At 30.4% G+C, this 15,178-nt stretch overlaps 4 protein-coding genes across 4 annotated transcripts; 1 reads left to right on the plus strand and 3 right to left on the minus strand.

Moving 5' to 3' along the window:
• Window positions 1-525: 525 nt before the first annotated feature.
• PNEG_00001 (hypothetical protein) lies at window positions 526-4,050 on the minus strand (the record flags this gene model as incomplete). Its single annotated transcript, XM_007873660.2, has 1 exon — window positions 526-4,050. The coding sequence occupies one exon, from the start codon at window positions 4,048-4,050 to the stop codon at window positions 526-528; it is 3,525 nt and encodes a 1,174-aa protein (XP_007871851.2).
• A 144-nt stretch (window positions 4,051-4,194) lies between these two features.
• PNEG_00002 (hypothetical protein) lies at window positions 4,195-7,829 on the minus strand. The gene is made up of 2 exons (XM_007873661.1): window positions 7,682-7,829; window positions 4,195-7,435 (listed from the first exon to the last, which is right to left on the minus strand). The coding sequence occupies exons 1-2, from the start codon at window positions 7,770-7,772 to the stop codon at window positions 4,299-4,301; spliced, it is 3,228 nt and encodes a 1,075-aa protein (XP_007871852.1). The 5' UTR covers window positions 7,773-7,829; the 3' UTR covers window positions 4,195-4,298.
• Window positions 7,830-8,027: 198 nt separating this feature from the next.
• On the minus strand, window positions 8,028-9,479 carry PNEG_00003 (hypothetical protein; the record flags this gene model as incomplete). The annotated part of the gene is made up of 6 exons (XM_007873662.1): window positions 9,230-9,479; window positions 9,116-9,169; window positions 8,802-9,073; window positions 8,683-8,758; window positions 8,440-8,637; window positions 8,028-8,392 (listed from the first exon to the last, which is right to left on the minus strand). Exons 1-6 carry the CDS (start codon window positions 9,420-9,422, stop codon window positions 8,028-8,030), a joined length of 1,158 nt encoding a protein of 385 aa, XP_007871853.1. The 5' UTR covers window positions 9,423-9,479.
• A 521-nt stretch (window positions 9,480-10,000) lies between these two features.
• On the plus strand, window positions 10,001-14,018 carry PNEG_00004 (splicing factor 3B subunit 1; the record flags this gene model as incomplete). The annotated part of the gene is made up of 5 exons (XM_007873663.1): window positions 10,001-10,256; window positions 10,316-10,858; window positions 10,900-13,224; window positions 13,271-13,540; window positions 13,584-14,018. 5 exons carry the CDS (start codon window positions 10,001-10,003, stop codon window positions 13,808-13,810), a joined length of 3,621 nt encoding a protein of 1,206 aa, XP_007871854.1. The 3' UTR covers window positions 13,811-14,018.
• Between the last annotated feature and the right edge of the window lie 1,160 nt (window positions 14,019-15,178).

Genomic DNA, 15,178 nt, shown 5'->3' on the forward strand with positions numbered 1-15,178 from the left:
CATTCATTTATCATTTTTATTACTAAAAAAAACCCTAAATCTCCATCTAATATCTCATTTCTAATAAAATCCTCTCCAAACTTCCACTTAATCTCTTAAATTTAATAAAAACTTTAATCTACTATCTTCAATAAAATCATCCAAAACATTCATTTATCATTTTTATTAATAAAAAAACCCTAAATCTCTATCTAATATCTCATTTCCAATAAATATCTCTCTAAACTTCCTTCTAATCTCTTAAATTTAATAAAAACCCCCTCCTAATCTATCATCTTCAATAAATTCTTCCAAAATCTCATCTCTAATAAAAACTTCTTTAAACTTTCTTATCATCTTTAACAATTCTCCACTAACTCTCGGGCTTTTTTCTCCATTTTTCCTATAATTAAACGGCAATTCTCAATTTTTATTTCATTATTCTAGATTAAAAATCTACACCTCATTCTTCTACATCTTCTTCTATATTATATATAAACAATGGATATATGCACTTTTTCATTCTAATCTCTTTTTTCATTCTTTTTACAACATTCCCATAACAATCACTCCCAACAACATGATTTTTATCATTTCCGGAACTCTTATTTTCATTCCTTCATTCGGTTTCACTTCTTCCTCTTTCTCTTCCTCTTTTTGTGTTTCTGTTTCTTTACTTGAATCACTCGTACATCTCGTAGGTTTGCATTTTCGCATTGACGTCAATGTCACCGTTGATGTCACTGTAGATGTACTTGTCAACGTACTCGTATGCAACGATGTACTCGTCACCCATGTATCTGTCGTTTGAACTAATGTACATTCTTCCGTTACCTTCCCTCCATCTACCGATTCTGTCGTCGTTGCCGTCGTTGTCGTTGTCGTCGTCGTCGTTGTTGTTGTTGTCGTCGTCGTCGTTGTCGTTGCTGTCGTCGTCGTTGTCTGTGTCGCCGTTGATGTCACCGTATGATGCGGTGTAACTTTTAATCCTTCTATTCCTTCACACAACTCGTCTATTTCTTTACAGACCGTTTCACACTTCGGGCAATCCTTTCTAAACTCGCAGTCTCCTTTCAAACCTTTACATTTCTCTTTCAATTCTAAATACAATTCCAATGCTCTCGCCGTTGCAACAAATGCCTTCTTTTCTGGTTCTGATACTTCTCCACTTACAAATGTTCTCCGAACAAGTATAACATTACTCGTGTTTGTCGTTCCACTTGGTGTTGATCCTCCTGGTGCTGGTGGCCCTGCTGGTGCTCCTGGTGTTCCTCCTGATGGCCCTGCTGGCCCTGCTGGTGGTGTTGATGGTGTTGATGGTGTTCCTGGTGCTGCTGGCCCTGCTGGTGCTGCTGGTGTTCCTGGTGTTGATGGTGCTCCTGGTGCTGCTGGTGCTGCTGGTGGTACTGGTAGTGGTGCCCCTCCTGATGTTGGTTGTGCTGGCGGTGCTAGTGTTGGTGCTGGTACGCCTCCTGGTGTTGGTTGTGCTGGTGCTGGTGGCTGTACCGGTGGTCCCACTGGTTTAGGAACACTGCCATCTTGAGCCTTTGATCCTCCACCTTGTCCATCTTGTTCAGGTCTTGATAATACTAACTTAGCTTCCTTCGTAAATTTTTCTGATTCCTGTTTCGCCTTTTCGTATTCATCTTTCTTCTTCTTTAATTCATTTTTCTCTTCATTCAGTTTATTTTCTAAGGTTGGACATTTTCTTTTTACTTTTTCAACCAACTTTTTGCAAACTTTTTCCTCAACATCCTTATCTTTATCAGTATTACACAAACTATTGAATTTCTGATTTGCTGAATTTTTCTGCTCACTACAATGCTTTCTCAATGCTTTTTTACATTCATCATCTTTGTCTAAACTACCTTTCAATTCATGCGTCAATTCATTCTCCAATTTTAACTTTTCAAAGAATGGCTTGCATTTCTCTTCCAGTTCTAAACAGACTCCATTCTTATTGGAATTGCTTGCTTTTTTCAACCTATCTGGACAATTTTCTATATATTGATGACAATATGGATCAAACAACGTGCAGAGTTCTTCAACCAATGTTTCATTTCCTTTTTCAATTTTATTTATAATTTTTCCATTTTCCATGTTATTTTTTAAAAAAAGACACTCATTTTCTGTTTGTTCTACCATAAAACTACATGTTTCTTCTCGTAAAGCACATGAAACACTAAACTCATCCTTTCCTCTTTTAGATAATTCCTCACATTCTTTCTTTAATACTGCCGTACAATTTCCTTGAGTTCTTAATGCATCATCTCCTCTTTTTAATAATCTTTTTCTCAATTCTTCTGTAACTTTTAAATATTCACATCGTCTATTCAGTGTATCACATTTCTCATGATTCAAATATGAATCACTTTCAAGATCTTCGCACTTCTTCTTCAATTCTACACAATCTTCCTTTCTTGGAAAATCTCTTCTCAAATTTAAAACTACTTCTAATTCTTCCGATTGAAGAATTACATCATCTAAAAGTTCATAACATAGTTCAGTCGGTCGATGACACTTTGCAAAGTATCTTCTATCCTTCTTAAGTTTTGTATAATTACCTACTACCGATTTTTGACATTCTTTAAGATTCTCATCAGCCAATCCTAAATTACCAATAAGCCCTTTCAATCCTTCTTGAAAGTATCTATTCAACATCCTATCTTGTCCCTTTTTATAGCATGCTACTCTTACATTTTCACATGCTTTTTCAATTTTATTCGTACATACACTTTCTAAATGGAAACATTCTGATTCAAACTTTCTACAATCTTCCCTACTAACCAATTTTGATACCTGTTCCCATGAAAAATATTCTGATTCTTTATCTTTTTCAAATTCCGTAGACAATCCTTTCAGATAAAGTTCTAATTTTAAATTCGTACATTTATCTTCTACTTCTACTAATTCTTTGCATTTATTCTCTTTATCTTTATCTTTATCTTCACATAATTCTTCTAATTCATAATCTAGGTGTTTAAAAAATTCACAACCTTCTAACGCTTCTTTGCATTTTTCTTTATTATCTTTTTCAGTCCTTCCTTTGATCAACAATAATATTAGATCTTGCAACGTCTTATATTTTGGTTTTCCAACAATAATTCCCTTAGCTTCTTCTTTTTTATAAAGATTTTCCACTTCAATCTTTTCCGGAAATCTTGGTTTTTCTCCAACAGGACTAAAATCTAATTTTGGTCCTTCATATACAATCCCTTTTCCCTTACATTTTTCCTTAGACTCTTTACATTTTGAATTACTACAACTTGATCCATAGAAATAACACTTTTCAAGATATTCTTGACATTTTTCCACTAATTCTTTATCTTCAAGTTCCTTCTCTAAAGGCTTACAATTATCTCCATGATTCTTTCCAAGGTATTCACACGTTTTATTTGAATTAAAACATGAAAACACTAATTCATCACTATATTCACTTAATCCTTGACAAATTTCTTTCATTTTTTTTTTACATTCATTTGTATCATTAACCTTCCCTTTAAGAGCTCTTAAAAGAATTTCTTTTGTCACTTCTCGACGTCTCTGTCCATAACATCTATCTCTCAACTTAACGCATTTCTCTTCAAGATTAGTTGGATCTGCTTCTTCTAATAATACACATTTTTCTTCACATTTTTTACACTTTTCATCTGTTAGGTTTTTCAATGCTTCTTCAACTTCTGTTTTGAAATCATCCAATTCTTTTTTAACTTTATTTTTCAGGTTTTTGCATTTTTCTTCTTGTTTTCCATTTTCACAAAGTCCCTTAACTTTGACATCCACATTCTTTAATTCTCCATCTATTTTCTTCAATTCAGCACAATATTCTTCGAGCTTTTTCTTGCATTTAGCATCATCATTATATTCCTTCTTCACAATTAAACCCAAAACCTGTTCCTCCTTAATCTCATCATTTCCTGCTGCTTGTCCTGCTGCTTGCCTCTTAACCGGCTGTGCCATCGCCGCCTCTTTCTGGGCGACTTCCTCTACCCATCGCTTGTCCCTGAGTAGCATATGACTGGGTGAATCAAATCTAAATCTTGAAATAATTCTTTCAAAATAACCATACATTTTAATTTTTTTATGATAAGCATAGATTTCCTTAATCTTTTATGATAAGCTTGGACTTTACCCTATAAAGCAAAATTGCGGGGTAAAAAATTGTGGGGGTAAAATTGCGGGGTAAAATAATCAAAATTTTAATTCTTAATTCTTCATTCTTTATTAAAAATTTATAGATCATTCTTCTATATCTTCTATATTATATATAAAAAGTGTATATATGCACTTTTTCATTCTAATCTCTTTTTTCATTCTTTTTACAACATTCCCATAACAATCACTCCCAACAACATGATTTTTATCATTTCCGGAACTATTATTTTCATTCCTTCATTCGGTTTCACTTCTTCCTCTTCCTCCTCTTTTTGTGTTTCTGTTTCTTTATTTGAATCAGTTGTACATCTCATAGGTTTGCATTTTTGCGTCGACGTCAATGTCACTGTAGATGTTAGTGTAAATGTACTTGTCAACATACCTGTTGTTTGAGAAAATGTACATTGTTCTATTACATTTCCTCCATTTATCAACTTCGTCGTCGTTAATGTCACCGTATGTTGCGGTGTAACTTTTAATGCTTGTATTCCTTCACACAACTTGTCTATTTCTTTACAGATAGGTTCACCCTCCGGGCAATCCTTTCTAAAACCGCAGTCTACTTTCAAAGCTTTGCATTTCTCTTTCAATTCTAGATACAATTCCAATGCTCTTGCCATTCTATCAAATGCCTTTTTTTCTGCTTCTGATACCCCTCCATTTACAAATGTTTTCCGAACAAGTCTAACATTAGCTTGCTCAGGTCTTAATGGTAACTTAGCTTCCTTCGCAAATTTTTCTGCTTCCTGTTTCGCCTTTTCGTATTCATCTTTCTTCTTCTTTAATTCATCTTTCTCTTTATTCAGTTCATTTTTTAAGGTTGGACATTTTCCTTTTACTTTTTCAACCAACTTCTTGCAAAGTTCTTCTTTCTTAGTATTTTTACATAGAGTATTCAGTGTTTGATTCCTTGCTTTTTCCACCTTAGTACAGTAGTTTCCCAATGCTTTTCTACATTCATCATCTTTACCTAAATTACCTTTCAATTCATGCGTCAACTCATCCTCCAATTTTAACTTTTCCAAGAATGGCTTGCATTTCTCTTTCACTTGCAAACAGACTCCTTTTTCATTCCCAGTGTCTCCTTTTTTCAACCTATTTGGACAATTTTCCATATATTGATGACAATATTGATCAAATAACGTGCAGATCTTTTCAACCAATCTTTCATTTGATTTTTCTTTTTCAATTTTACTTAGAATTTTTTCATTGTCCATGTTATTTTTTAAAAAAAGACACTCATTTCCTGTTTGTTTTACCATAAAACTACATGTTTCTTCTCGTAAAGCACATGAAACACTAAAATCTTCTTTTCCTCTTCTAGATAATTCCTCACATTCTTTCTTTAATACTGCCGTACAATTTCCTTGAGTTCTCAATGCATCATCTCCTCTTTTTAATAATCTTTTTCTCAATTCTTCTGTAACTTTTAAATATTCACATCGTCTATTCAGTGTATCACATTTCTTATGATTCAAATATGAATAACTTTTAAGATCATCGCACTTTTTCTTCAATTCAACACAATCTTCCTTGCTTGGAAAATCTCTTCTCGAATTTAAAACTACTTCTAATTCTTCCGATTGAGCACTAATATCATCTAAAAGTTCAAGGCATAGTTCATTTGGTTGATGACACTTTGCAAAGTATCTTTTATCCTCCTTAAGTTTTCTATAATTACCTACTACCGATTTTTGACATTTTTCAAGATTGCTAGTAATAAATCCAAAATTACCAATAAGCCCTTTCAATCCTTCTTGAAAGTATCTATTCAACATCCTATCTTGTCCCTTTTTATAGCATGCTACTCTTACATTTTCACATGCTTTTCCAATTCCATTCGTACATACCCCTTCTAAATGGAAACATTCTGATTCAAACTTTCCACAATCTTTCCTACTAACCAATTTTGATACCTGTCCCCATGAAAAATAATCTGATTCTTTATTTTTTTCAAATTCCGTAGACAATCCTTTCAGGTAAAGTTCTAATTTAAAATTCATACATCTCACATCTACATTTACTAATTCTTTGCATTTATTGTTTTTATTTTTATCTCCACATAATTCTTCTAATTCATAATCTAGGTGTTTAAAAGATTCACAACCTTTTAACGCTCCTTTGCATTTTTCTTTTGGAGTATTTTCATTCCTTCCTTTGATCAACAATAATATTAGATCTTGCAACGTCTTATCTTTTGATTCTCCATCAATAATTCCCTTAGCTTCCAGTCTTTTATAAAGATTTTCTATTTCAATCTTTTGCAGAAATCCTGGTTTTTCTTCAACCGGACTAAAATCTAATTTTGGTCCTTCATATTCAATTCCTTTTCCCTTACATTTATTCTTGACTTTATCACATTTTGTATCCTTACAACTTGATCCATAAAAATAACACTTTTCAAGATATTCTTGACATTTTTCCACTAATTCATTATCTTCAAGTTCCCTCCCTAAAGGTTTGCAAATATCTCCATAACTCTTTTTAAGCTGTTCACATCTCTCATCTGAATTAAGACATAAAAACATTAATTTATCATTATATCCACTTAATCTTTGACAAATTCCTTTCATTTTTCTTTTACATTCATTTGTATCATCAACCTTCCCTTCAAGAGCCCTAAAAAAAATTTCTTTTGTCACTTCTTGATGCCTCCGTCCATAACATCTATCTCTCAACCTAACGCACTTCTCTATAAGATTACTTGGATCTGCTTCTTCTAATAATACACATTTTTCTTCACATTTTCTACACTTTCCATCTGTTAGGTTATTCAATGCTTCTTCAACTTCTGTTTTAAAACTATCTAATTCTTTTTTAACCCGTTCTTTCAGGCTTTTGCATTTTTCTCCTTGTTTTCCATCTTCACAAAGTCCCTTAACTTTGGCATCCACATTCTCTAATTTTCCATCTATTTTCTTCAATTCAGCACAATATTCTTCGAGCTTTTTCTTGCAATTAGCATCATCTTCATATTCCTTCTTCACAATTAAACCCAAAACCTGTTCCTCCTTAATCTCATCATTTCCTGCTGCTTGTCCTGCTGCTTGCCTCTTAACCAGCTGTGCCATCACCGCCCTTTTCTGGGAAATTTCCTCAACCCATTGGTTATCTTGAGGATAGCCTTCAGGAAAAAAATTTTCATAATCATCTTTTCTAAAATAATCAACTCCCGGATGAGTTTCAAAGTAATTCATATTAGAATCCTTATTAATTCTACGATTCCAAGTGCCTTTAGAACCTTTTATCTTTTCCAATAGTAATAATTTTTCATTTTCAAATAACTCTATCACTTGAAAGTCTGGAAAAAATAAGTAAATGCTCAAAAAAGAAAAATATGATGTTAGATGAATAAAGTATAGATCTAAATTAAAAAGCAACAAAGTGATAAAAAGATTTTACATAAACAGTTAAAATTATCTAAAATATCATTTTTATTTCACTTTGAATGCTTTTTCAGTTAAATCTTGTTTAAATACTCTTTTTTGAAAAAAAAATGAAAATGGGAAAATCAATCACAAGTACTTAAATTTTTTAAAAGGCTTACCTTGTTCATTTATGTACGATATTGCATTTTCTAGAGCGGCTACCAAAATGCAACTTAAATATATAAAAAACGTAAAAGATATACTCTTCATTGATTATAGATCATAAAGAAATAAAAAAATCAAAAAAAAATAATATCCTGTTGCCAGAATAAATATTAAGCAAAGGAGAAAATACTGGCCGTAAATCGTAAGCTTTTATCGGATTGCGATAAAAACAAAAAAAATAGGATTTCCATTTTAATAACTTTAACTTTATATTTAGTAGAAAAATATTCATATAAGTGTGTTTAGAAAGCAAAATTTATAGCATTTTTATTATTATAGAATATTAAAAAAATCCTAAATTTACAAAAATTTTCCTTCTCTTAGCTTTTTTTCCATTTGACGTTCTGTTTCATATAAAATACGGTCAACAATTCCTGCAATTGTCAGGACACCACTGATAATAATCACAGTACTTGTTAAAAATGTGCTAAAATTTCCTCGGGTTTCTTTTTCAATAATTTTTATAGGACTAATGTCATAGGAGAAAAATACGCCAGGTATTCCATCTTTGGGGCTTACATGAGTAGGATGATTAGGATCGCTATCACCTGATACTGATCGTTCATGAACAGTAACAGAGTATTTATTGGTATCCAGTGAGGGTTTTGATAAATATTCGAAACGATATGCAACACATTTAATAAAATATGAATATTTTAAAGTAGCTAATAATCATGAGTAACTTTAAACTAATTAATTGTCTTCTCTTAACGGTTATTTGTTTCTTTTTTTACATTATCCAAAGGATTTTGTAAACTTCTTCCTTCAATTTCAGGCCCAAAACTAAGCTTATTGATTGTATGGGAGAAATCATGAGGCAATGAATCAGTCATATAATCATAAATATCATGGATGTGATTCCTCATAATTTGCGATGAATGCCCAGGAGCAAAATGAAAATTACCAATAACTATTAATAATTATAATAAATCAATAATATTCATTTTAAATATACCTTTATTAACTTCTATTCTTCCAACAAAATTGCATCCTTCATCAGAATCATTCAAATTATTATAATTTTCTTTACACTAATTCCCTTTAATAATAAATATAATTTTAAGTTAAAAAAACTTGTTCAAAAGCCTTTGTATCTGGAATAGGCCAGTCATTTGAGGTATATGCATCTATTACATCTTGACATGTGTTGCAACAACCTTCCTTTGCTCCATAACAAGAACCGCAATAATCAGGAGGATATATTTTAGTTGGTTGTTGGAAATTAAGTGTATTGAGAGATGTTGAGTTAATAAAAACTCCATTACTGTCAAGCCTATTTTTAACTACATTGTGTGAAACATCTGTTTGAAGCTCTCCAGAGACGTCCATAACATCAAGAGAAAGTACTAGTGATCTTTAATATACAAAAATAAATTAGTAATATATACTAGAACAAGGAATTTTAGGAAATGTTAGATTTAAGTTAATTTGCAATTTTTCTCCTAAAAAAAAGGAAATACTATTAGAAAACGTATAAATATATCTATTTTTTAAAAAATTACCTCTACTACGATCTATTGTAAGTTCCGGTAATATAACAATTTGCCTATAATCATGCCATTCAAAAGATATTAAAACAAAAATTACAATAATTGATAATATCGTAATAAATCCTCCATTTATAGTCTTAATTTGTGCATCCTCTATTGTTTTTGAAAATGCATCAAAACGGCGAAATCCTGTACGTTGGCTCATGACTTGGCTTTTATTAAAACAAAAAAGGCTTTTTTTATCTAAGTTATTTAAAAATTTTATATTTCTATACTTTATAACGTTTTAAGATGTATAAATTTCATCGAGTAATTCATAACTTACTTCTTTAATGATTTTAAAATGTTAAAATCATAAATTATAAAATAAAATATATAGATATTATAAATTATTAAATATTATCTTAGATAAAATTTTCTTTTAGTAAAAATATTTTTAAATCCTTTTATAATTAAATTATTTAATACTTTTATGGGAGACTTAAATACAAAAAGCTTATATAAAGTGTTGAAAGGTAAATGTGATTTTATGAATAATTTCCCATATAAAATAGCATAAATTTTTATAGTAGAGATCTCAAAAAAATAATTTTAGTGATAAATATAATATTTATAAATATTGCAAATAAAAGTTTGATAAAAAGGACAATAAGTTTTATAAAAATTATTTAATTTAAATATACACTTAGTTATTTTTTAAAAACAATTTGGTTTGGCATAAATTTTTGGATTTTTTTAATATCCGAAATTTAAAATTTTGAAAAAAGTTTTTAAAAGAAAATTATGTCTGATCCTGAATTTGAAGAAATATGTCTCCTCCAATCAGGAAGAGATTGTAAAAAAAAAAATGATTCTTTTTCTTCAAAAGATTCTAGTTTTGATAAAATAAAAACAGAAGAATTGAAAATTAATTTTGATAAAGAATATGATGAAAATTTATATAGTAATGATAGAGACTCTATTGAATACAATACTACCATTCCTATTAATATCGATGATGAGGAGCAAAATTCTAAAAATGAAACACATAAACTTGTAGGCATGTTATAATTATTTCCATAATTATTTTTTTCTTAATAATAAATATAATTTATACAGGTCAATACACAGTTCCTGCCCATCTTTTAAATGAATTCTCTAATGAAGATTCTGAGTTAATTACTAAAGTTAGAAGCAAGCGGCAAATTGTGAGCAGAGAATCGGATTATCAAAAACGGCGTTTTGATCAGATACTTACACCTGCACGATATGACGCATTTTCTGAAGATAGAAAAGACAAGGATTCAGATAGTGGCCGTTCATTTGCTGATATAATGCGTGAAAGAGATCTTGAAAGAGAGGAAGAGAGAGTTCATCGTGCAATTGCTAAAAAAAAGGAAGTTCAAAGTAACGATGATAAGGAAGATAAAGAATCAAAGCCTAGAAAAAGACGCTGGGATACCTCTGAACCATCTTCTGATGATATGTCAAATAAATCGAACTGGAATGACGTCCAAGATACGCCTGTTATTAAAAAACGATCAAGATGGGATCAAACACCTGCTCCTGTAGCTTTAGGATCTGCAACTGATGCACCTACGCCAAAACAGTCACGATGGGATCAAACCCCTGTTATTGGTATTACACCTATTGGTTTGCAAGGTATTTTTTTTTTATTTTATACATAATTAATTTTTATATAGGCTTACAAACACCTTTGCCAAATATGATACCTCAAATGCCTATTTCATTTGGAACAGATGTTTCTCAGCGCTTTTATGATTTTTCAGATGAAGAACTTGATGAAATTTTACCTGTAAAAGGATTTAAGGTTCTTGATCCTCCTCCAGGATATGCTTCTATACGAACACCTGTTAGAAAACTTGTTGCTACACCTGTGTTTTCTAATGACTGCGGTTTTACAATGCAGGAAATAGATAACGCAGCTAATAAACAGCTTAATGCTGGACTACCTACTGATATTCCTGGTGTCGGTGATCTCGCATTTTTTAAGCAAGAAGATATGAAGTATTTTGGGAAACTCATGGATTCTACTGATGAGTCTGAGCTTTCTGTTGAAGAATTAAAAGAACGAAAAATTATGCGATTATTACTTAAAATTAAAAATGGAACTCCTTCAATGAGGAAATCCGCTTTGAGACAAATTACAGATAAAGCAAGAGAGTTCGGTGCAGGTTCTTTATTTAATCAAATTCTTCCCCTATTAATGGAACGTACTCTTGAAGATCAGGAAAGGCACCTTCTTGTAAAAGTTATTGATAGGATTTTATATAAACTTGATGATCTTGTACGTCCATATGTGCACAAAATTCTTGTTGTTATTGAGCCCTTATTAATTGATGAAGATTATTATGCACGTGTTGAGGGCCGTGAAATTATTTCAAATTTGTCGAAAGCTGCTGGTTTAGCTCATATGATTTCTACTATGCGTCCAGATATTGATCATGTTGATGAATATGTTCGGAATACTACAGCAAGAGCTTTTTCAGTAGTAGCATCTGCTCTTGGAATCCCTGCTTTGCTTCCTTTTTTGAAAGCTGTTTGTCGTAGTAAAAAGAGTTGGCAAGCGAGACATACTGGCGTCAAAATAGTTCAACAAATAGCTATTCTTATGGGTTGTGCAATTTTACCTCATTTAACTAGTTTAGTAGATGCTATTGGAGGAGGATTAGAGGATGAACAGCAAAAGGTTAGAATTATTACTGCCTTAGCTATTGCTGCTCTTGCAGAAGCTGCTGCCCCATATGGCTTTGAATCTTTTGATATTGTCTTGCGTCCGCTATGGAAGGGTGTTCAGAAACATCGGGGTAAAGGACTTGCCGCATTTTTAAAAGCAACTGGCTATATAATTCCATTAATGGATGCGGAATATGCAAATCATTATACTACACAAATTATGAAAATCTTGATACGAGAGTTTCAATCTCCAGATGAAGAAATGAAAAAAATTGTTTTGAAAGTTGTTAGTCAATCTGCTGCCACCGATGGCGTGGATTCTGCATATTTAAGAGTAGAAGTTATGCCTGAGTTTTTCAAAAACTTTTGGGTACGAAGAATGGCTCTTGATAGAAGAAATTATCGTCAAGTTGTCGAAACAACTGTAGAGCTTGCCCAAAAAGTTGGTGTTACAGAAATTATAGAAAAAATTGTTGATCATTTAAAGGATGAAAGTGAGCCGTATAGGAAAATGGCTGTCGAAACAATTGAAAAAATTATCGCTGGATTAGGCGCTGTTGACATTAATAAACGCCTTGAAGAACGTTTGATTGATGGTGTTTTATATGCTTTCCAAGAGCAATCTATGGAAGATATTGTTATGCTAAATGGTTTTGGAACAGTGGTTAATGCATTGGGCATGAGATGTAAACCATATCTTCCGCAAATTGTTTCTACAATTTTGTGGAGATTAAATAATAAATCTGCCAAAGTAAGACAGCAATCTGCAGATTTAATTTCTCGTATTGCTGTTGTTATGAAGACATGCGGAGAAGAACAACTCATGGGTAAACTTGGTGTGGTGCTTTATGAATATTTAGGAGAAGAATATCCTGAAGTTCTTGGATCTATTCTTGGTGCTTTGAAGTCAATTGTAAATGTTGTTGGAATGACTTCGATGACGCCACCAATTAAAGATTTATTGCCTAGATTGACACCTATTCTTCGTAATCGTCATGAAAAAGTTCAAGAAAATACTATCGATCTTGTTGGTCGTATTGCTGATCGTGGTTCAGAATTCGTATCAGCACGTGAGTGGATGAGAATATGTTTTGAACTTTTAGACATGCTTAAAGCACATAAAAAAGGTATCCGTCGAGCAGCTGTGAATACTTTTGGTTTTATTGCAAAGGCTATCGGTCCACAAGATGTATTAGCTACTTTACTTAATAATTTGAAAGTTCAAGAACGGCAAAATCGTGTTTGTACAACTGTGGCAATTGCTATCGTTGCAGAAACATGTGCACCTTTTACTGTTTTACCTGCAGTAATGAATGAATATAGAGTTCCAGGTAGCAACTTATATATTCTCATGTTTTGGAGTTAACAATATAATAGAACTTAATGTTCAGAATGGTGTTTTGAAATCTCTTTCATTCTTATTCGAATATATAGGTGAAATGGGGAAAGATTATATATATGCAGTCGTACCATTGTTATGCGATGCATTAACAGATAGAGATCAGGTTCATCGACAAACAGCAGCTACTACTGTTTCTCATTTGTCTCTTGGTGTTGTTGGTCTTGGTTGTGAAGATGCAATGATTCATTTATTGAATACCGTATGGCCAAATATTTTTGAACAATCTCCTCATCTTATTAATGCTGGTATTTTTTTTAATATTTTTATGAAATATTTTAATGCATGTAGTTATTAACGCTATCGACGGTATTCGAACTGCTATTGGGCCTGGTATATTAATGATGTATATTTTGCAAGGTTTATTTCATCCAAGTAGAAAAGTTCGTGATGTTTATTGGCGTCTTTATAATAATATGTATGTTCAGCAAGCAGATTCGATGGTTCCATATTATCCAAATATTGAAGATGATGAATGTAGTCATTTTTTTCGTCACGAAATACAAGTTTGGGTATAAAAAAAGTATTTTTCTGTCAGCATTTTGGTATTCTATTTTATATAACTATTTTAAAAGGTTAAATCTATAAAAAACACAAGTTGGTTTTGTTTATATATTTAAATAACAGATACTTATGTTATTATCTATTATCTACGAATTAAAATATTTAATGAAGTATTTGGATGGGTTTATTATCAATTAATATATTCATTGTGTATAATTTAGAGGCATAGTTTTTTGGAGAATTTAATTAATGTTAAGTTGAAATTTTATTATAATTATTGGCAATTATTAGTATTCGAATATTTTCTTATATACAAGATTTTTTATTTTATTTAATATTTTATTATAAAATTATATTTTTATCTAATTAGAATTTATAAAAATAATATGAATATATAAATTTATTAATATTTTACGTTAAATAATTGAAATTTCGTAAAACATTATACAAACAATGCCGAACAAAATTAAAAACTATTGCATTTAAAAATCTTAATGAATGTTTTATCATAATTGAAAATAATAAATGTCTTTTAATAGAAAGCAAAATCATTTAAGATAAGATTGTTTTAAGTTATCAAATTATCTTGATAATTAATCAATATAATGTAATAGATAATGTTAATTTTTTTCAGATATTAATACAAATTTCTAGTAGTTATTAAATTTCTTAAGACATCAAATTCTATAATCTACTTTAAAAATTAAATAATATAAATACAATTCAAATGTATTTTTTAGGAAAATTTGGTTAATTTTACTCGAAATCGTTTTATAATAAGATAATGTCTTACCAAATGGGAGAAATCGATTATCATTAAAATAATTTATTATCAAAAGTTTTGAAAAATATCTATTATTAAGATATATTATTTAATATATCGATTAGAAATTTGCTTTAAAAATCTATTTCATTTAGAACATTATTGTATTTAAAAATGCTTTCAAGTTATATAGAATATCTAATATATATTCTGTTAAAAAGATTCTTCATAAACTTACAATTTAATTTACTATATGAAATTTTTATTTAAAAAATAACGATTGATTATTAAATCTTTTTAATATGAAATATTTTTTGAAAAAAAATAAAATCGGATAGAAAAGAAACTACAAATATGATATAAAATTAAAGTATTACTCGTTAATGAAATGGTATATACGTATCAATAGAAAGTATTATTTTAAAAAATTTTATAATATAATAATTTTATATTATTAGATTTTCATTAACAATAAAAATATTTTATCAGATAAATTTTTTAATTTTTAGTTTTAAAATCCAAAATAGTTAAAAAAAGCATTTTTTATTCTAATTATATTAGAATATAAATTTATGTTATAAAACATAGATTTAAAATTAATAAATTACAAATAAAAACG

The sequence above is a fragment of the Pneumocystis murina genome, assembly GCF_000349005.2.
Source record: "Pneumocystis murina B123 chromosome Unknown supercont1.5, whole genome shotgun sequence".
Lineage (NCBI taxonomy): Eukaryota > Fungi > Ascomycota > Pneumocystomycetes > Pneumocystales > Pneumocystaceae > Pneumocystis > Pneumocystis murina.